The sequence below is a fragment of the Saccostrea cucullata genome, unplaced genomic scaffold (assembly GCF_032062105.1).
Source record: "Saccostrea cucullata isolate Sc308-1 unplaced genomic scaffold, CSIRO_AGI_Scuc_v1 ctg3084, whole genome shotgun sequence".
Taxonomy (NCBI): domain Eukaryota; kingdom Metazoa; phylum Mollusca; class Bivalvia; order Ostreida; family Ostreidae; genus Saccostrea; species Saccostrea cuccullata.
In genome coordinates, this window is record NW_026924644.1 from 36448 (window position 1) to 60530 (window position 24083).

General features: G+C 31.3%; 3 protein-coding genes, 1 non-coding gene and 1 pseudogene across 4 annotated transcripts; 4 read left to right on the forward strand and 1 right to left on the reverse strand.

Moving 5' to 3' along the window:
- The first annotated feature begins 4095 nt into the window (after positions 1-4095).
- LOC134266957 (actin, cytoplasmic 3-like) lies at positions 4096-5014 on the forward strand (annotated as a pseudogene).
- Positions 5015-8067: 3053 nt separating this feature from the next.
- LOC134266944 (complement C1q tumor necrosis factor-related protein 3-like) lies at positions 8068-8716 on the forward strand. The gene is made up of 2 exons (XM_062749154.1): positions 8068-8242; positions 8331-8716. Exons 1-2 carry the CDS (start codon positions 8068-8070, stop codon positions 8714-8716), a joined length of 561 nt encoding a protein of 186 aa, XP_062605138.1.
- A 3586-nt stretch (positions 8717-12302) lies between these two features.
- On the forward strand, positions 12303-12967 carry LOC134266945 (complement C1q tumor necrosis factor-related protein 6-like). Its single transcript, XM_062749155.1, has 2 exons — positions 12303-12477; positions 12576-12967. The coding sequence occupies exons 1-2, from the start codon at positions 12303-12305 to the stop codon at positions 12965-12967; spliced, it is 567 nt and encodes a 188-aa protein (XP_062605139.1).
- A 5946-nt stretch (positions 12968-18913) lies between these two features.
- Positions 18914-19585, forward strand: LOC134266946 (multimerin-2-like). The gene is made up of 2 exons (XM_062749156.1): positions 18914-19102; positions 19194-19585. The coding sequence occupies exons 1-2, from the start codon at positions 18928-18930 to the stop codon at positions 19583-19585; spliced, it is 567 nt and encodes a 188-aa protein (XP_062605140.1). The 5' UTR covers positions 18914-18927.
- Positions 19586-21546: 1961 nt separating this feature from the next.
- On the reverse strand, positions 21547-21697 carry LOC134266959 (U12 minor spliceosomal RNA). The gene has a single exon (XR_009992070.1). It is a non-coding gene; the product is annotated as a U12 minor spliceosomal RNA (small nuclear RNA).
- Between the last annotated feature and the right edge of the window lie 2386 nt (positions 21698-24083).

Below are 24083 nucleotides of genomic sequence, written 5' to 3' on the forward strand. Positions count from 1 at the left end.
GCACACAGTATTCATTACATTCTCCATTCTTGTTTTACCCCACCCTTTTACTCAGTTCTGAGAATATTTTTCAGAGAATTTAATATGAAAATCAGAACAAACCTATCATTTTTTAAACGTCTTCTTTATACTGTATCATAATATGAAAAATTAATTGAAGATTATCTCTTTTCATATCCCCGTAATCGAAGATTCGGGGGTATATAATTTTATCGTGTCCGTCTGTATGTCTGTCTGTCTATCTATCTGGCAATCTGTTTGTCCGCAAAAACTTTAACATAGACCATGACTTTTCATTTATTGGAGCTATGACTGTCATATATTATATGTGTATTCCTTTTGACAAGACCTACTTTGGGTACCACCAAATTTGACCTTTTGACCTTTACCTTGGAGTTTGTCCCATTTTACACAAAAATGCCAAATTTTTACCTTGGCCATAACTTTTAAACGGTAGATACTAGTACTCTCATACTTCACATATGTATTTTTTGGCATGACCTTTCATTGGATACTAAAAACTTTTACCTTTTGACCTTAACTTGAAGATTTCCGTACTTATGAAAAAACTTTTTTAACCTGGGCTATAACTTTTGAACGGTACGGGCTAGGGTTTTCATACTTCACATATGTAATCCTTGTTACATTAAATCTTTCTTCAGAAACCATCAACTTTGACCCTTTGACCTTTGAGTTTGATCTACCTTTCAAGAACTTATCCTAAGCCGTTACTTTTGAACAAGTGGTGCTAGGGCTTTCCTATTTTGCAACTGTAGTTTTTGTGAGAAGACCCTACTTTGGGTACAAATATATTTAAATTCCATTTAAGAACAGTGTAATCGTCGCTATGTTGCCATACAGGGGCATAGCTGTTTCACAAACACATATTTCTATATATAAGAGCAGTTGCGGATAAGAGATTGATCCCCAAAGCGTAACAGACGGACATCCCGATCACTATATACCCTCCCGCTTTTCAAGCGGAGGATATACATGTAATAATATATAATATGGTGATTTTTTCTGTCAGTACGATGATTTCCACCATCGAAAAACAATGTTTAGCTAACCCTTTAGGCTCGATAAATCTTTTACTCCTTTAGATTCTGAATCATCGCATTGACCTTAAAATATAGCTATAATTGTATAATGTAAAATTGTTATGAGATCAACATATCATCAATTTATTCCAAATTAGCTCAGGTGACCATTTTGTCCAATATGCTTCTTTATCTCATTTTTTTTACCCCCCCCCCAAAAAAAAATTCAGCTTTATCTCTTTTCCCCCTGTTGCCACCATTTGACGCACTTGCGATTTCCCAAGAGTGTTTATCTGGCTGCCCCCTGAAGCCATTTTGACTGACTTGAAATGACTGACCATTACATTTACAGCATGATAATTAAGTACTTTAACATAATCAAAGTGTCACATATTATATATCAATGTTTGGGGAATGGATTGAACTTTAGTATTGCCATACATTTTTTTAAGAATAATTAATCTACAATTAGCAATATATAGGTGAAACCAGGTAAAATGAAATTTTCACAACTAATCTTCCTATTATCCTCACTATGAGAGAAATTTTCTATAAAACATACCAGTAAACCAAACATATAATACCAAACCATTTAAAAGGCTCATTTTTTTTCAAAATTATTATTAATTAAGTTAGATTAATAATGATAGGTTATTATCTTAGACTAGAGCCAACTAAACTTCACAATCATGTTCATGCAGACATGTTGTTTATAAATACAGTAAAACTCGTTTAGTACGAACACGGATATTGCGAATTCCCGGATATAGCGAAGTCATTTTCGATCCCCAACTATAAAAATTTGATGAATTTCTTATACAGTTATAGCGAATTCGGATATAGCGAAGTAATTTCAAAGGTCCCAGCGACATAGTTATAACCGAGTTTTGCTGTATTTTATTTATTTATTTGACCATTTCTTGCAAAAGTCTCTTGGGGGAAATAAATTAATATTTATCTTAATCAATGCCCTGATGAAAAAAAAATGCTTAAAGTAGAGTATTTCATACTCATAAAACACATGGAAAATCTGTGCCCGCCATTGTTGTTCTTGTTAAAAATTCTCTGAAGTTTTTCCTTCTAATTTTCATCATGTTCATTGTAAAATTTTATTTCTATTAAATTCAACTTTAGAATTAATGTTAAAACATTGTGAATGCTAATACATCCCAAGGTATATTACATAAAATGCATTACATGTATTAGGGCTGAATTTTGCTTGTGACAAGGCCCAATTTTTTCTTGTGAACAGACTGGGTGCCATTTTTTTCACACCGGTAAATCTCACGTGAATTCACACTAAGCTGTGACTTCACTAAATATAGTAACATTACCTAATGTGTAATACACATGTTTGGCTTTTATTTAGAGCTGAATTTGATTAGAAACAGGGGAAATCACAGAGCTATTTAGGGTTGTTGTGTGTATGCGTCAAAAGTCGTCAACAGGGAAGTGGGGCATAGCGTCAAATGGTGGCATCAGGGGGTAAAGGATGTAATGCATTAGGGGGAAAAGAGTCATTTTTCTTCACGTGGGTTCTGCAAATTTTTAGGATGGTGACACTTTTTCTATTGGCAAAAGGGTCATTTTTCGACGTCGAATAATGACCGGGGGTCATTTTTCGCCGTAGAATATTGACCGGGGGTCATTATTCGGTGGGGGTCATTATTCGTCTTTACACCTGAGTCCTTTGAAGTATAGGACGTATTTGACAAAATATTTTCGTATAATATTCGAACTTTATGTCAGATTGTACAAACTTGCATTGGGACATTTTACAATAACATGAATAACAATACGTTGTTCATTTTCAAAGTGAGAGAAAACTAGTTTGTAACTGATCATCAAAAGCATATAAGACTTTCAACCGTAGAGTAAAATGCTTTGTAATTAAAATAAATCATGAGAACAATTTGTATCCTCTCGCAAATGTCCTTATACTTTCGAGAATATCACTCTAGCTGCATGTACATATTCAAAAGAATATATATAAACCCTTTTTAAGGTCAAGATCTAGTAAATGAAAGGTGCCTACAGATTTATTAAATTTGAGAAATAAATTCCTTTATTGATGCTTTACAACCTAAGCTAAATGGTCATATACGAGGGGCGTTCAATACATAATGTCATTGGGGCTCGGAAAGAAACAAAAAAAAAGCTTTTGGATGATTTAGTCTGCTTGATTTAACTAAATATTTCTAATTGTCTTTAGAACACATTTTTGAGTATGACCCTTCGTATACTGGAATATGGCAGATCCTATGTTTCGCTGTACTTGTTTCTTTCTTTCTAATAGATGTTTATCTTAGTTTATTGTAGTTGTATTAGTATTGATGTTTCATTTGGTTGCACCTTTTGTTTCGTTCATTAAGAAACATAATAAGCAATTATATTTCACTAACAATTTTTGTAAGTAAATTGTATACACCTCTAGATCCATGAAGTATTTTTGAATTGGCACCTTCTCTGAAAAACCCAGCGGGGGTATTTGTTCCTATTGGACAGATCTAGTTTAGCATTGACGGATGTAAATTAAGTAATTAAAAATATTTGATTCATAAAGTTCAGTCCTAAGAATTTTTTATTACAATGCAATAGGTGTAATATCTAATGTTCTAAATGGGCGTTGAATCATTAAACTTGGTTTAATGGTGGGTTATAGGTCCTTAATGATGGTTAAATTGTTTTTTTTTAAGTCACCATTAAGCGCCTTTAAGTAATATTTACATCATCTTTAAGTTACAATTAAGCCATCTCAAAGTCTTTAGGCAGTAGATAATACTTTATGGGTGAAAAATCATTTCTGGAAGGATTTATTTCTACAAATCATAAATGTCGAGTTTAAACATATCTTGATTTGGTAATACTAAGAAAAAAAGCGAAATTCAAAATAAAAAAGAAATTTGACCGTCCCAAACCGGTTGCAAAAAACTTTTTTAATTTGGATTTTAAGGGCGGTATGGTTGATCAAAATAGGGACAGCTATGTCAGGGAAAATGTCCAAAGCAGGAGAAATATTCTAACGTTTATATTGCCTATCGAATGTGGCATCATTACAAACTGGGATGAAATGGAGCAGATCTGGTTTCAAAACTTCTATAATGAACTCTGTATAGCACCAGAAGAACATATTGTTCTTTTAACCGAAAAACCACGTAACCATAAACCAAACAGAGAAAAAAATGACACAGTTGATGTTTGAAAACCTTTAATACCCCAGTCATGTACGTTGATAACCAGGCTGTACTCTCCTTGTATTCCACTAGTCGTACAACTGGAATTGTACCGGACTCTGGAGACGGTGTCACCCATGCAGTACCCATATATGAGGCTTATGCCCTTCCACACGCTATCATGAAATTGGATCTTGCTAGACGTGATCTGACAGATAATCTTATGCAACTCCTCACAGAACGAGTTTTTTTAACAACAGCTGAGAGAAAAATCGTCAAGGATATAAAAGAGAAATTGTGCTACGTTGCCTTGACTTTGAACAAGAAATGGCAACAGCATCGTCAATGTCAACCCTAGAGAAGACCTACAAGCTCCCTGACGGCCAGGTCATCACTATTGACAACGAGCGATTCCGGTGTCCGGAAGTCATGTTCTAGCCATCTGTCCTTGGAATGGAAGCTTTTAGTCTTCCGGATAATTTCAAACACAAGCATTAGGCTCTATGATTCTGATATTAAAAAAGACTTGTACGCAAATACAGTATTGTCTGGGGGTTCAACTATGTACCCAGGCATCGCAGACCGTATGGCGAAAGAATTGACAACTTTGGCTCCTAAAGAATTCACAATTAAGACCATTGCTTCACCTGAGAGAAAATACTCCGCCTGGATCGGTGGTTCTATTTTTGCCTCTCTCTCCTCCTTCAGAAATGTGTGGATCAGCAAGCAGGAATATGAAGAATCCGGTCCTTCCATTGTGTATAGAAATTGCTTTTAAATTTAACGAAAGCGGGCCCTCAGTTGTACAAAGAAAGTAAATTTAAGTTGGCTAAATAAAAGATGTTTCTTGCATAACATTATAAAGTGTGATATTGCAAACTGTAAACATTCATATCGACAAAGTACATGTATTGTTATACGTTTTTACTTTGAATTCTTTATTTACACTCGAACTTGTGTTGCATACATGTTGCCAAGTTATTAAATCAAAATATAATATGATGTTATATTAATTAATAAATGCTTATTATTTAATTTATTATCGTGTTTGTTTGTTTGTTTGTTTTTTTTTTTTTTTTTTTTTGTTAGCAGCAATTTGATATTAGGATGATTAATAATGCTTTAAGATGTTGAGATTCTGTCACAGGGTGACAATTACTTGTTTTTATTTTATTTAGTATAATTATCTAGTACAGCTGGTATAGTAAGTAAATGTAGCAAATAAGATAGCTGTAGTAAATTCCTTTCATTCATTCACTCATACCTGGTCATTCATTGTCATCGTGTTTGTATTATATTCTTGTTTGTCCGGTGTTCCTTGTCACGTGAGTATTTGGTTGTCACGTGATTGTCTTGTGGTCAATTATTATCCTAGGCGTGAGTGGTAGAACCAGTATGTATGGGGTGTGGTAGTTATGTACGCATGTGTGAGTCCTGGAATATATACTTATGCATGGACTATTCCTTTTTAATCTTGACGATAATTTGGATGTTTTCCTGCGAGAAATCTATTAGCACTTTGTCTAAGAAATTCCTTACGGAATCTTAGTGCCTGAATTGTTAACGTGACTGGTAAGAATAATTTAATTGTAATTTTGATATTAAATTATTGAAATTAAATAAATATTAAGTGTGTGTGAATTTGTACGAATGTGCCATTTTCATCGCAGGTCACCTTCGTTTTTTCGTTCGTTTGTTTATACTTCATTTATTTTCATCGTTCCTGCAATTGCCAAGTAATAAAAACATATGAACCTTTATTGAGGAACTATTGTGTTGCATTATCATTCCCTGAGATTGGAGACCCGTGACGTAATTATCCATTACTGTAAAAATTGTTTTAAAATTTTTAAGACGAAGATTTTCACCCCATAAAGGAAATAGATAAATACATGGAAATTTATCAACAATTTATATGGACAAGATTGATTAAATATGCACAATGTGTTTCTAATTTATATGATAATTAAATATTTTCCGATGAAGGTGTCGCATTATAAATATGCAAACGCCTATTGAACTGTGACAGCATCGCTACGTCATTTGAAATTCAGGTCACTTAAATATATGTCTTTGCATATGAAAGAGCTGAAAGAAGGATGTGGAAATAATATACAGTATTCAATATCAAAGTCACTAAAACAATACAATAAAGGAACAGAGCAAACACAGACCTCCGAAGCATCAGCGGTTGGATCAGGTGCCATGGAGGAGTGAGCATCCTCTGCTGACTGGTCACACCCGTTTAACTCTTCCTTCTCTTTTAGTACGTAAAACATTCCAAAAATCAAACTTTTTTCATAAATGAATCTAAAAAATAATTACAAATAAATTGATAAAGAAAATATTTGCTGTTTCACACTTACAATAAATAAACATTTGTCAGGTTGACTTAACTTCACGCATCACCGGTTTATACAACGCAAGTCGACGTTATTTAGTCCTTATCGATTGATAGTCTTTCGGAGTTTTTAATACAATACCACATGCCTGAATCGAATTAAATGGATTATTAGATAACAAATGCTCATATCGAAAGAAATATCTCATCTAGTTACTATCGGCTAAAATAAATATTTGAAGTTGAGACGACTGAATCATTTTTTTTTACAAAACATCAACAATTTTTGTTTTTCATAGAGCTTGTTCATGAACTTTTTTTAACAACTGTTGGTAAATTGGTAGACTTAAAGACATTCAAAACGCTTTCAGTCTTTTTTTTTCAGAAATATTTTCCCTGCTTCTAAATGTCGGGTTTCAAGGGAAAAGTTACATGCATTCGTTTCTATTAGTAAATTGAGTAAAAAATATCTCTATGGTGGCTGAAGTATTAATATACAGTTTTACCTATTAACATTTCTCCAAATTTACAATTCATTGCTAAATAAGAATGTTATTTTTTTTTCCTCAAACGTATGTCCCTAAAATAACTAGAGTCCCAAAAAAGCTAATTATGTCAATTAACAACATGAGCTTGTCAACTGCATTTCAAGAATATGCGTACTAATTATTCAATCTTTGTTACAAACTGCTGTCGAGAAAAAAATAACTCCAACCCCTTTTTATTAAATAACATATTACACAATGTATACTCAGACAATAAAGTTTAATTATGCGTCTAGAGTCACTTTTGGCAAATTTTCCTAGATTTTGTAAACATTCACAATAAATAATTTTTTTTTGCTAGTATCAAATGATACGATTGCAATATGTTACCAAATAGTAAGACAGCACGCTAGGAATAAAATATATAAAAGCTGATACTAATAAGAACGATAGTACCTTCAGACGGGATTAAAACTAATCGTCACTTATTGCTCACGAGAGGCAAGATATTTTTTTTTTACTGAAAATAGATTGAGAATTATACGAAAAAGAAAAAAAAACACAATTTGTTACTATGCATAAAAAAACTTAATTATTATATTATAACTCATTAATTGAAGAACTTTCATCACTAATCAAACAATTATATTATTCAAAACAAGTGAGGAAAACATATATACCTATAATTTTTTTTTTTTACTTTTAAAAGAAGTGTATTAATCCAAAGACTTTAACATTAAAAAAAAAATTTTCATTTTTGAATCCCCGAATAAAATTACAAAATATAAATGAAAAGTGACGGAATTATAACGTTATTGCTATATTTGTCTGATTTCGTTTTTCTCTGATAATATTCCTTCATACTGATAACTACCACACGTAATTGTATGACGGTTAAATGGCATGTCAGTAGGTTAATAAAAAACTTTTCATAATCATGGAACTTTCCTTAATTTAAAAACAGAATATACAAATTTGAAGACCTCACTCAAAATTTGTTCTCCATTATTTATCATGAATTTTATAGAATGACCTCCCTAGTGTTGATTGTGGGGTTAATTTCCCTTTTTGGCATCATTAACACTGACAAAGTGTCACCACGGCCAAGCTTTAAATCCTTCAGAGACGACTATGACAGTGTGGCTAAAACATGTGTGGCTGTTGGATACGTAAAAGACAACTGTAAAAAGAATCTGGACAGAAGTAAAATACTTACCCAGATACATCCTTGAATATGCAATGAGCTCACAAGCTTTTTATTTATATACATATGTACTTTATTTGTTCTTAGAAAATACAGCGTTCAACGCCAAAGCCAAAGGAAGTGCCCAGGCAGTAAGTGCTGGGGACATCGTTATGTTTGGAGATGTCGATCTGAATATAGGAGGCGGTTTCAACGTAGTTAATGGAACTTTCACCGCTCCAAAATCGGGGGTTTACGTCTTTGACTGGACAATAATGACGTACACCAACAAAGCTGCTTATACATCGCTGGTTTTGAATGGTCTTAGAACGGCATATAACCATTGTCACAACATTAGCCATGGAATTCAAATGTCATGCAGTAAAATGGCTGTCGTCAGAATGGAAGCGGGAGATCAGGTTTGGATTGATAGCTTTGCTGGAACATCATCAGTTTACCAGAAGTTTTCTTCTTTTTCTGGTTATATTTTGTGAATGCTTAACAGAGATACACTATTAAAAATGTAATCAGTAGGAATATATTTGTTATCTATCTGGGTTTCTACAAATATTTATGCTATGTGTGATATGTAGTTGTAAATATCCTTGTTTATAAGTTTGTTCTGCCTCCTTTGCACACGAAAAGTACATATTGCTCTCGTGGTTAATTTTGCAATATTAAAATACTTATGAAAATGCGAAATAAGCTGAGGGATTTTGAAGTGCACTAGGTTCTCTTCGATATACATGTAGGAAGGTATTTACCAGTATGCCAAATAATTAAGAAATTTATTATTATATTTTGTATTACTTGTGAGAGTTGACACAGGATGTAATATGCAAAAGAGTGTATACACTTTTTTTTAGAATTAATTTAAATATAATTTTTCTCTTCTTCATATGAATAATACAGTATTTCAGTATAAAAAAATTTAAAAGCATCCAGATAAGAGATTTGTTTTAAATATTGAAATTTTATCTACGTCATTCATTTAATATCCATCCTGTTACTTTTACAAAAAGAACTGTATAATTCCTTATTTAAGTTTTGTCACGTTCTCCTTAAAAATATTATTAATGATTTTTTTTTATGAATTAATATATACCAACAAACTTGACATGTACAATTATCCAATATACGTTGTACAAGAAGTTGAACTCATGACAAACGGCCACATACTAAGTAGAAGCAAAATACTCAGATTTTTTCATCATAACAGTATTGGAGATTGGTAATAGTCTAAATACATTCTTGTACAGCATCTCATTGATTACAATAAACAATTACAGTGACTTGATTAGACAGGTGCTTGGTCGAAGGACATTAAACTGGGATATTGTACTGGTAATAGTAAGATCTTGACTTAGCTGGAAAAACACATAAAGGAATCAAAAAGACGTCGTGGCTTTAAAACTGCCGATATACATGTCAATAAAGACGCTGGCACGGTAAGAAATCCTCACCGTTCAATGGCTTTGAGTGCCGAGCATAGGTCCAAAGTTTAAGAGACATCACCGACGACACTCTGTGCCGTTTCTAGAGGAATACAGGGATCGTGAATAAAACTTTCAGACAGCATGCAATTAATATATCAATAAATCATAATTTTTGTATAGAATAAGATATACTGAGCAAGGAAATATAATGTCCAAAAGACTCGATAGCATGCTTACCGATGAGAAAGCGGACTGAATCATTTACCAATGTGTGAATTATAAGAAACAAAAAACAATACCAGCAAATGTATTAAAAAATGTAACAGCTTTAAAAATTTACTTAGATTTGTAAATTGCAAGTAAATTTTAAAAAAATGAACAAAAAATTTATTATTTTAAGATAGAAATGATAAATGATTACCCTACACTGTTACTGTTTACTTTCATGACGTGAGACAACGTCATTGTTTCTCAGTGTCCATTCACTTATACACTTACAGGTATCTGGATGAGGTTTCATGCAGTTAAGTTATTCATAAGGACTTAAACCCGATTAATATTCCTAAATTTACAATGTCATTAATATTTTTTTAAATATTTTCCTTGTATTTATAATGGGCTATCAAAAATATCGTCACGTCTTTGAAACTTATCGAGAACATAAAACATATATATGCACTAAAATTAAAGTTAAAGACATATCTAGCTTTATTCGTTAGCTGTTAATAAAATGTTTAAAAGATATTTGATAAGAGTTATTTTTTTCTAAAATAGAAAAGACAATTGATCAACAGGCACTATCGCCATTTACTCTCATGATGTCTAAATACGTCCTTGTTTCTCAGTTACCGTTCCCTCTATCTTAAATGTTTATATTTTTATGATACATGATCCTCTCTAGAGTTAAGTAAGGACCAAAACCCGTCTAATTTACCTGAATTTACAGTGTCATGAACAGCTGTTTTCAATGCATATAATTCTGTAAATGTTTTATACACAGGAAAAAATATGCGTATATGTTTTTGTTGGTGTTCAATATTTGCTGCACATGATCAACGTCTTTTTTCAACTTTCCTGACTTGTAACACCCGTAGTGCAAATTGACATTTACTGTGCATCTGTCATCTCTATGATTTTTTGGGGCATTGAAAAGCAAATACTCTCTATGCATTTTATTGCTTGCAGACCGTTCTCATTCGAAACCTTTTCTATGTCTATAACAATTTCTATATGCGAATTTTTTTTTTAAATGTTTGGAATAAGTTACCTCTCCCATTTTTATGTCACTTTCAGCTCTGAATTGATCGGACACTTCACAAAAAAATTACAACATTTCATAGAACTTACTTAAAATTGGGTAAAAGCAAAATTTAAGGAAAATCATATGATACCACACACTGACTAAACTGGATTTTTTGGATGATAAATGCATACACATGTATAACAAGAATTATTTCATTACATTTATATGAAATACTGGAAGATGTGGCGACTGAAAATACTGTCTTCCCACTTTTTATTAAAATAGAAAATTTGGACAACAAATTTTCTATTTTAATAAAAATTTGTGGGAAGACAATACCATTGCTTTCAAGAACATTAGCAATTAATTTGAAAAATAAAACTTCTGATGTATAGCTCATTCTATAATAAGAAAATATTATTATAACTAAATGTATTAAAATTCAATGATGTACCTAAAGCATGCAGTTTTAATTTCATGATGCCACATAGTTGACGAACTATTTTAATAATCATTTGTTAATCATTAGACATACAAACACTTAACAAGCTTTTTAATTTTTTTATATCAGTATTTTTTCTGTTTCTAAATGTCGTGTTTCAATGGAAATGGTATATTTTTGCTGCATAACATTATAAAATTTATTTTTAGAAAAAAAAATATAGAGAATTTAAATTCTGAGTTGGCAGACTTTCCTGGATTTCGTTAACGTGCACAATAAATAATTTTTGTTGCTGGTATCAAATGATACGTTTGCAATATGCTACCAAATAGTAAGAAAGCACGCAAGGAATAAACTATATAAAAGCTGATACTAAAAGGAGCAATTGCAGCTTCAATTTCAAATTGGCGTTAGAACAAACTAACAAGTATTCCTGACAAGAGGTAAGAAAACATTTTGTATTTGAAATAAATTAGAAGAATACGTTAAAAAAATTGATTAAAAAAAATTTGTGTAACTGTGTATGGAGTATATGAATGATCATGGTCCTATATTTGAAGAAGTTTTGGCGTTAACTTTCTGAAAGGCAAAACATACTTATTAATTTTATTTTTTTTCTTATATTTTCGACAGAAAGATTTTGAATCAGAAATCCTTTTTGTAAAATTGGTTTTTAAGAATACCCGAATAACATAAAAAAAATATATATATGAAAAAAACTTGACGGAATTATAACGGTATAGCTATTTATTTTGTCTGAATAGTTTTTTCTTATATTATTGCTTTATAAATTTTATTCTTGAAACTTCAATAATTAAATTTCTGACCGACAATTCACATTTCATGAGGTCTGTAAAAACTATTTCCAATAATGGAGCTTTCAATAATTAAATATTACCATTCAATTAGAAAACTCACTCAAAGTTTGTTTTCAAATTGTTTATCATGAATTTTATAGAATGCATTCCTTAGTGTTGATTGTGGGATTAAGTTCAATATTTGGCATCATTATCACTGACAAAGTATCACCCCGGCCCAGCCTTAAATCCTTCAGAGACGATTATCACAGTGTCGCTAAAACATGTGTGGCTGTTGGATATGTTAAAGAGCAGTGTAAAAACAACCGGGACAGAAGTAAGTTACTTACTTACCGTGGAACATCACATACTTAATTCATATACATATACATTGAGTCCATTTATTTCATTTATATTTGTACCTTTTTTTTTTAGAACATACGGTTATAGCATTCAATGCAAAAGCAAAAGGAAGCACCCAGAGTTTAAGTGTTGGGAACATAGTCATGTTTGGAGACGTTGATCTGAATATTGGAGGAGGTTTCAACGCAGTTAAAGGGATTTTTACCGCCCCTAAAACAGGAGTGTATGTCTTTGATTGGACAACAATGACAGACGGTAACAAAGCTGCTTACACCTCACTGGTCTTGAATGGTAAAAGACGGGCATATAACCAGTGTGGCAACAACAGCCGCGGTGTCAACATGTCATGCAGTAAAATGGCTGTAGTAAGAATGGAGGTAGGAGATAAGGCATGGATTGATGGTTTTCATAGAACATCATCTGTTTACAACACATATTCTTCTTTTTCTGGCTACATGTTGTAAATACTCAAAAGAGATACGTAATTAAAAATTAAAAAGTCATTTAGTAACAGTTTTGTTGTCTATCTGAGGTTCTCCATGAGTATAATATGCTTATATGTTATATGCGAATGCAATTGTAAATATCCATGTATATATTCTGCTACCATCGAACAAGGAATTTCAATGTCAAAATTGCTTTAAAAAATCAAATATGCTGAATAAGCTTGAACATTTTGAACATTTTGACCTGTCCGGGGTAAGCTTAGATATACATAGGAAAGTGAAAGAAACTTTGTGAGAAAATGCATGGTAGCATTTTACACCTAATCGCAAACCAAGGGCAAAATGTACGGTATCTCCCATTCTGGTCGGGTAGGAAAGAGCTATGGAGAGAACTACACGCAAACTCTGAATTCTGGCTTGAGACGATGTATTTTACATCACTTATTCAATTTCTCGGATTGACCAGAATGCGATAGGAAAAGGGGCAATTACATTAGTTTCTTTTTTGCAAGTTTTTCAATGGCATTCTTTTTTTTTGGGGGGGGGGTGTGAAAATCGGTAAACTATATTTTTCTCAACTTTATTTGATTAATACATTGTTAAACTACATAGATCTATCGTATTGTAGAAAATAAAATTCTTTCTATAATACTGACATTTTACCATTAGTTAGTCATTCAAAATGAAATGCCTTTCCTGTTACATTTATTAACAGAGAAATTAAATTCTGTATTTTAGTTATCTTCATAGTCTTTATCTTCCATAAATTGTTAAAATATTTAAAATTCATAATTATTTATAGCTGAATGCCAGGATGTTAGACATTTAAAAAAAATATTGGTGTTGTAAAGCCTGACTAACTAACATACTGTTGTATACATGATTAAAGTAAGCAGAAGCAAAAGTCTCCTTTCAGGAAAACATTATTGCAGAATGCTTGAAATCGAGGGATAAAATACGGTTTTAACATTATTTTGGTATTTAGAGTAAACAATCAAAAACTTGATTACAGAGTATAAAGATGTTTAGTCAAAGCAAAGTAAACTAGGAATTTGCATTGGTAACTGTAAAGACTTGGTGTAACAGGGGAGGGGGCATAAATGTAACAGCATGAACAAGAAATTGAACCTTAAAACAAAAATTAAACCTTTGTTTTACTTTATTGATTTAGAAAAGAGAATATGATGTCCAATAAAAAAAATAATGAAAACATATTGCTACATCTGGTAAATTAGAGACAATGAAAGATTAAAAAAAAGAAAAATAATGGTTTGATTTCAAAAACTTGTTCTATGTCTAGAGGCATAAGACAAGGGTGTCCTATTTCAGTCTTGCTATTTTTATTTGTTGCAGAAATATAAGCTATGAAAATAAAAAAAATAATGAACATATTAAAGGTATTAAATTAAATGCAACTTCGCCAGAAATGAAAAAAAATCTACAACATGCGAATGATATAATTTTCGCTTTAAAAGATATATCCTCACTAGAAACAGCAATTGATATTGTTCAAACTTTTTGCAAACATGCTGGATCAAAAATTTATCTAAATAAAATACAGTGTATAAGTTTAGGTAGTCTCAAGGATAGGCACTCAAATGTGTGTGGTATAAAAGTAACTAATGATGCTGTTCGCTGCTTAGGTATTTTTATTGATCATAACAAAGACTTATCCTACTACTTGAATGATATTAAAATTTATGAAGATATGGAAAAAATGTTTGAATCATGGAAAAAAAAAACAATTTTTGGAAAGTCTTGTGTAGGTAATTCTTTAGCTGTACAAAAATTAATATGTTTTGGCTCAATATTATCCATTCCAGACCACGAGTTAATAAGAAAATTAAAAAGTAGTGTATTCGATCTTATATGGAACAAACAAGGTAGAATTAAATGAGACACTGTTATAGGCAAACAAGAAGGTGGGGGAATAGGATTAGTTGATATTGAACTGAAATTAAAGGCCTTAAAGGCAATTTGGGTACCAAGACTTAGTGATGAATCTTGTATACTGAAAAAAGTCATTTAATGAAAATAATATAGAAATTAATTACATGTATATATTGACATTGTCTGAAGGAAAACTCGAAAACTAACTTATATCTCACTTGTTTACTTTTTATAAAGAAATGTTCTGTTATTTCAATGAATGCGAAAAGGAAATAGAAGTATCAAATTTATCTAATGTCAAATCTGCACAACAACCACTTTGGAATAAAATCTTAAATAATTTTTTAAGGTAAAACAATATGTTTTAAAAACTAGATTGCAAGTAATATTTTGTATACGAAAGATCTTGATGAAAATGGTAACTTTGAAACATTGCAAGAAATTTCAAACACTCTGACAAATAAATCTAACTGGTTGTGTGAATAGAAGATTTTAAAAAAAGTAGTAGCGAAACAGAGTAATATGTTTGATATGAAGTATTGTATTTTTACAAAGTCAACTTCTGTAAATTCTTTCAATTTTAACAGTGGTTTTCATTGTATTACAGATAAAACTGTAAATTTTTCTATGAGAATATGTCGTCTAAAAAGTTTAGACATCCATGTTATCAATCAATTTTAGGTCGAACCGTTTGTGTGAGTAAAAAATACTGGTGTAATATTTATAGAAATAAAATTAAACTCATGTATGATAAACGTCTTAGTGAATTTAATTATAAATTGTTGAATAATATTCTATGTTGTAATTATTTTTTTTTAAAAAAAATGTCAATCAAGAGGAAATGCAAAATGTGAATTTTGTGGAAATGAAAATGAAGATATAAAACATCTAATTATTGATTGTGATAATGTAAAAGGTGTATTGCAAAAGTTAAATATTGTTATGAACTATGATGTGTGATGGAAACATATTGTTGTAGGATTCTACTTGGAAACAAATTCAAGAATTCTTTTCTAAAATACTGTAATATCATATTTGGCATATAAAATATATAAATTCAAAATGAAAAGCAGAATAGAAAATATTATTCAAGAGAAGTTCACGTTAGAAATAAGCATTAGAGGTTCATTAGAAAACCTTTTTATAGATTTCGTGTTAAATAAGTCAAACATGCATGTTTAAAGACCAAGTTAAACTTTTAACATTTTTGTTATATTGATATATTTTGTTTTTTATTGTTTTTTTTTTTTTTTTTTTTTTTTGTTTTTATGCTAGTTATCCTAAATACCCAGGTTTAATGGCAATTGTAAATGGGTATTGATGGGAACTGCGTAATAAAACATAAAAAAAGACAATGAAAGGCATATATGTTCATCTTGTTACCAAATTTTATAACTTAGTGCTATGTAATTGTATATCACTTTATTATTTTATCTTGTTTTGAATTATTCATTTGATCAAGGTCTATCAAAAATATATACTTTAATTAATGGGCAGGCCTACCTGAAGGACTACAACGCCATATAAAAGAAAAGTGCTATCACGAACAAAATGCAGTTTTGACTATCTTTTGATATACTTTCAAAGTTGCAAAATAATGAAAAAAAAAATTAGGTTTAAAATTAAAATCTAAAAAGATTCTAAAAATTATTTGATAGAAAAAAATTTTAAGAACATTATTTTATTGATTTTTAAAATGACTTTTCCCGGAAAATTGTTCTCACCTAGGTCACTCAAATATTTTGAATACATCCTTTTTATACTTAGACAATCTTGAAACATTTGTAACAGAAGTGCCATTGTGCACCTACTTTTTTTTTTTTAATTTTGATTCGACATAGTTGTATTTTGAGGCCCAGTTTTAAAATGCCCTTTAATAAATTGTGTAATAAATTGTGTATCGATCAATGAGAGAACCATTTTTTTCCAGAAGGTATATTTATTAAAATACTTGACAAAAAGGTTAGGGATCATGATTTTGAATTGTTTTCTCAAAACAATTATTATAAGTTTATAACATATTTTTACCTTATAGTTCAACCATACTTTTATCAAATTATATTGAAGCGCGCTAGCAAAAAGCAAGTATTCTGAGTGAATTAAATTTCTTTGCATCTCGCTTTAATATTTTCGAGGTCTGTACCAGTTTCCATTTTGGAAAATGTTATAAAATATTTTTTTTTAACTCTCCCCGTTTTTGATGTCTTTTTCAGCTTTTCATTGTTTGGGCACTCCATATAAAATTCTAAAATCTTATAGCATTTACATAGAATGGGGTGAAATGGCAAATTCAACGGAAAAATTATGTAACACCACATCAAGCCACATGCCCGAATTAGTGGAATGGAATGTCTGGATGACAATTGCTCTTATAAAGAGTTGTCTCATATTCACACAAAAATAAACATTGGAGGGTAATTTCATCGCGCTAGTCCACTAGCTGTTTCTAATTACCCTTCGTAAATCAGTAGACCTCTCGATATTCAGAACGCCTAATGTCTATTTTTTTCATTAATATTTTTCCCGTATCTAGATGCTTAGTTTCGAAGATATGCGTGTATTCCTTTCTTTCAGTATAGTGAGTCAATGAAATATTTCTATGGTCGCTGAAATAGATTAATTTTGTTATATACAGTTTTACTGATTCATTTTTTGCTATATCAAAATGTTAATAATGTCAAAAATCTGTCTCTAAAAACTATTTTTATCTCAGATATAAAACTACAGTATGTGACAGACCAACGTAAGCTTCACAACGTACCTAGCCCAGACTTGTGAAAAAACGGATAAACCGGTATCAAAAATTAAAAAAAAAATAGCCCCCCTTATTTCTGCTGAATAAGAAAATAATACAAATTGAATATATACTGAGACAATAATTTTACAGAATATGTATGTATCTACAGCCACTTTTGAAATAGCTTTCGTGGAATTTGGTAAATATTTACAATTTTTTCGATGCCTGTATCAAATGATATGATTGCAATGTGTTACCAAATGATAAGGTAGCACGCTAGAAATAAAATGTATAAAAACTGGTATTTAAAAAAGGTTTCATCTTCAATTGGCGTTATCCAGTATTCAAAACGAAAGGTAAGAAACCTGTTCATGCTGAGAATAAATTAAGAAGATTACGTTAAAAATCGTTGATAAAAAATTTGTAACTTTGTATGAAGTGTATAAATTATCATAACGCTATACTATAACGTGTTAACACACTACTAAGCATACCCTAAAAAATTGTGTTAGCATTTCACACGAAAATAAATTAAAAATTTTATTTCATCTAAAAGTTATTGAAACTTAGAAATGTTTGAAAGCAAAACCGCTTAACAGGTATCGTCATATGTTAATGTTAGGTACAGAGTTAAGCAAACTGAACACACCCGTGAAACGTACACAGCTTTTGTAAACAGGGCACGAACTCTGTTATTGTTAATATTTACGATTCACTGGGTGTGTATATTTGTTAATGTCTACTTACCACACTTGCACGGACTAATAATATACTGTGTTTATGGCTTGCTTTCGAAAAATTTTACTCTGAATTTTCTGGATTATAGTTTTAATATTTTTCATTAATACACAACAAGATTGCAACTTTTCCTTTTTATTAAGAATAAAATCAAATTTTGTGAAAGTGCAAGGATGTGTCAATCAAATCCATCCAAACATTTAAAGTTAAAAAAAACTTTTAGATGAAATAAGATTTTTAATTTATTTTCGTGTGAAATGCCGTTACAATAAATGAATCTTGATATTATACAAAAAATATTTACTTCAAATCTGTGTCTGTGCACCTTTAAGAATTACCGAATAAATGATCGAATGAATATTTGAACAAAATGACGGAATTATAAAGTTGTATATAAATTTGTCTGAAAAACATGCTGTATTTCATATCATCTCTTCATATTTTTTTAATTCTGAAAACTACCACATTTAAATGTTTGACGGACAATTCACATGTTGTGAAGTGAATAAAAGACTATTTATAGTCATAGAACTTTCAATAATTAAATCTAATTTTCCAAATATGAAGAGCACTCAAAATTTTATTCTCCATAGTTTATCATGCATTTTATAGAATGCATTCCCTCGTGTTGATCGTGGTATTTGGTTCACTTTTTGGCATCATTAACACTGACAAAGTGTCACCCCGGCCCAGCCTGAAATCCTTCAGAGACGACTATGACAGTGTCGCTAAAACGTGTGTGGCTGTTGGATATGTTAAGGATCACTGTAAAAATAGCCGGGACAGAAGTAAGATATTAAATCGACTGCATTCTTGATGTAACACATAAGCAATGAACAAAAGTATCTTTTCTTTGCATGTATATTTTTTTTTTTTTAGAAAATATGGTAATAGCATTCAACGCCAACGCCAACGGAAGTGTTCAGTCAGTAAGTCAGGGTAATATTGTCATGTTTGGTGAAGTAGATTTGAATATAGGAGGTGGATACATCCCTGTTAAAGGAATTTTCACCGCCCTAAAATCGGGAGTTTACGTCTTCGATTGGACAACAATGACGGACGCCAACAGTCCGGCCTATACCTCACTGGTTTTGAAAGGTAAAAGAAGGGCACATAACCACTGTCACAACAACAGCCACAGTATATACATGTCTTGCAGCAAAATGGTTGTAGTAAGAATGGAGGCAGGAGATAAGGCTTGGATAGATAGCTTTGCTGGAACATCATCTGTTTTCAACCAAAATTCTTCCTTTTCTGGTTTCATTTTGTGAATGCTCGACAAAGAAATACACAAAAAAATATGCAGTCTGATACAGGTTTATTGCCTATCTTTGTTTTCTCAAGAATACATATTATGTGTGAATCTATTATGGTATAAATATCTCAGTACACAAATACCGTATACATTCTATTGTCCTTGTATAAAGAAATTATAAACTCAAAGCACTCATCAAATATGCGGAAGAAGCGTAAACATTTTGATTTGTTGAGGGTTTTGACTTGTTCTCAGGGTTTTCTTTGATAAAGAAATACTATATGAAAAAAATGATAAAGAAGTACTACATGAATATAACGTTTACCTCGCAAATAATTCATAGTGCGAGATTTGCCAATACTTGTGCTGAGCCTCGATTGACACAGGTTGTGATATGAAAAGTGCATTTACTAACTCTATTTTTAAAATTGCTCATTTTTGGATAGCATTTTTAAATAAACGAAAGCCATTTAAGGTAGTAAAAAACACCAATGAAATCTGCTAAACTCATATTTACACATATTTATCTTTCACAATGCCTTTGTCCGAGATAAAATTACAAATTAGTTAATGTACATATTTCTACATAAATGTACAGAATCAACGAAAGGTGTTTAAAATACAATCACGTGCGGGCGATACAAATAGAGACAAAAGTGGGGCTTAGAGCACGTGAATTGGTTGGATCAATAGCATGATTTCTAAATTTATCTCATACGTGTAGATGATCGTACCGTTGGGATCAACCTCTGCCTGGATCAACAATGAATCTTAAAGTACCCTTGCGTAGCACGTTTTTTACTGCCACCGTACAAAGAGTTAATTTTCCCCATTCCTTTGGTCGTTACAACTTTCATTAAAAGTTTACTTGAAGTAAAACTCCAGCAATTTTCACAAAAAGTTTTCAAAGACATAGATAGCAAAAAATCTAAATTTTGAACACAATCAACTTTCTTTAAAAACATTTCATCAACGTCAACAATGCCACATGTACGTCATCAAGTTATACATATCAATTTTTCAAAAATAGAAATCATTCATGTAGTTTCACAAGGGAAGTTTCAAAGTTTTGTTAAAACGAAAAACGCATGAGATAAATAAAACATTTATAATTGTGTGATTTAATATTGGTTTTATCCTACTCATTAAAAAGGTGTATATTCGATCGGCAAGCCTCGCGAATATATACACAATTTCAACTAAAAGTAAATCGTTAACTGTAAAAGTCAGTGCTTCTCGCAAAAAGGAATGACGAGAATATGACATCAGCGATTTATCAAACTTTTATTAATTCTCAATCTATTTTTTCTATTTATTCAGTTTTAAGGAAAAAGGTAGTATGGCGCAGCTAGGGTAGCCCTGTCCTTGAACATTTATTTATTTATTTATTTATTATTTATTTATTTATCAAAATATCACAAAATATTTTAAATAAACTGATAGAATGCAACAAACCCAAAGCTACAAAAGCATACTCATATTGTAAGAATTATAATTATGGATATTCCCATTTGAATTTTCTAAACCTCTGAAAGATAGGCCAAGGGAACTAAATATCTAAATGTAGGCTACCATGTGTATGGATGTTTGACCAATGACTTTGAATAACATGGACCGAATAAAGTTGAAGTTCATAGCTATTTTTACATTAGCTCATTTTGTTTAAATAATATTTCACCAAATACGCTTTTCTTCATTCAAAATCTGCTGATGAAGTTGGTTATTATTACCATATTGTTACCTCTTGTACCATGTGCCAAAGTTTAAAGTATGGACGGGTGAAAAATCGATCTGTTTCAATCCAATGAAATATTTGCTATCGAGCAAAATCAATGTTAATAAGATAACCCATGTTAATTCTTTGACCGAAACTTAACTTTAAAATCTGGAATTATTGTAAAATATTTCATAATACAAAAAAAAAATAAATCGGATACTTTCATCACCCACCTTTCACTTTCATTTATACATAGAAAAGGGGCAGATCACAACTACCCAGGCGTCCCGCGGAAGTAAGCGGGTCACCGTGGGGGCGACCTGTGCCTTTGCACAAATTACTCAGAGACTAACCTCTGGAACCTGGCGCTACCCAGGTTCATTATTTTCCTTACTCATTAGTTAAAGGCACCAAACAGGACTGAAAGACAGAAATATTATGTTTATGTCACTCTAAGATCACGAGTATGAATTTTGAAAATCGCACGGCAACAATTTTTGCAAAGTCAAAGTCGACAAATCAATGTATAATAATTAATCCAAGTCTTTTACAAGACGAGAATTCACAAAAAAATCATTTCTACAGTAACACGTGTTTTAAACTACACTTAGGTCTGAGGATTAAGAACAGTGCTGCAAATATTCATTTAATTAAATATCCATTGACAGCGTGATTTTTAATTCTAGAAAAGACCAACTGTTTAAAATAGTTTATTATTAGAGAAGGAAAATTCCTTTCTTCACTCTTCCTAGATATGTTTGCCATTCAGCATAATTAAGACCACCCCCGACCACCCCCATCCCCACTCCCCACCACCCACCCACCCCCCACCACCCACACACACACACACAGCACCCCGGCGTGCCTTTTCTCCAGAAAAAAATTCTTAGTGAGTATTTTCACTATTTAACTAATACGTACTTAATGTGTTTTGTACCACAAGAAAATCAGTTTTAAAACCAACATTAAACAGTCATTAAACAATAGTATTTTAGAATAGACTTATGCCGACAGTAGTATTTCAAATTAGCAGGGAATATTCTTCAAACTCAATTTAAAACTTATTTCTTCCAAATATATATTCCCATTATTTATTTATTTTCTGCAGGAATGCAAAAATCAGATCTAGAAATGATAGGGAAAAATATGAAAACTTCTTTGAAATACTAAGTGACTGCCTTCGGCATGTTCGGTGAAACGCGATTTCCACACCTCCACTGTGTCGAATTATATTGATTAACAGGACAAACACGTGCACTTCCTGTGAACCGTGTGAACTTGATGACGGAAAATAAAAGCCAATGATTACTGTCAAGTGTATTTGTTTATCTAAAAAAAAATGATTACCTTTACTGCTTGGAATATTTAGGAAAAATAAAAAGAAGTTTTATTTAATACAACGGATATCTGAGAATTGAGGCTCTCTCTCTCTCTCTCTCTCTCTCTCTCTCTCTCTCTCTCTCTCTCTCTCTCTCTCTCTCTCTCTCTCTCTCTCTCTCTCGTACATTTCTCTGTTCAGTAAAAACTATGACAGCACTGTTGCAACCACTGTTGAAAAAACGACCACTATTGAAATAATTATATCAAAAGTGGTTGAGAGTGCATTTCAATAGCAAACATAGTTGGTAACCACTATTGAAATACAACTCATTTACTACTATTTAAAAAATTCTATCAATAGTGGTTCAGAGAGCATTTCAATAACAAACATAAGTAATAACCACTATTGAAATACGACCAATATTGAAATAATTATTTCAATGGTGGTTGAGAGTGCATTTCAATAACAAACATAAGTAATAACCACTTTTGAAATACGACCACTATTGAAATAATTATTTCAATAGTGGGTGAGAGTGCATTTCACAAACATAGGTAATTAATACTATTGAAATACGACCACTATTGAAATAATGATTTCAATAGTGGGTGAGATTCATTTCAATAACAAACATTGGTTGCAACCACTATTGAAATAATGATCACTGAAATAAAGATTTTAATATGGATTAAATTATTGATTTCAATAGTACATTGAACAATGAATCCAATATATTGAAATAATTATTTCAAAAGTTGCAGACGAGGTGAAACTTTTCTTTCAATACTGGTAGTATTTAAATAGTGGTAAAAACTTATGGTTACCATATTGAAATGCACTCGCATCCACTATTGAATAATTATTTCAGTAGTGCTAGTATTTCAATAGTGGTTGAAACTTATGGTTATTATATTTCAATGCAGTCTCACCCACTATTGAAAAAATATTTCAATAGAGGCCGTATTTCAATAGTGGTTACAACTATATTTGTTATTGAATTGCAAACTCAACCACTATCGATATAATTATTTCAAAAGTGGTCGTTTTTCAATAGTGGTTACTAACTATGTTTTCTATTATACTGCACTCTCAACCACTAATGATATAATTATTTCAATAGTGGTCGTATTTCAATAGTGGTTACTAACTATGTGTCACAACTGACCTCAAGTTGTGATGGATTCTTTATAGAATTTACTAACCAAAAATAAATAATATTTTGGAAGACCTCCTGTGTACCAATAAACAACAAGATTTATAAAAATTAACAACAAATTTATCTACATATGTACAATAAACATGAAACCGGCCAAAAGTTCAATCATGGTCATCACTGGACAAATTCACACTCCACACCACGTCCATGGTCCACCATATTGTCCATGTTGTCCACCATAGTGTCCCGTCCGGTCCACCATATCCTAAGTAGCCTTACTACGTAACAAATCCTCCCGTCCGAATAAAGATTATATACAA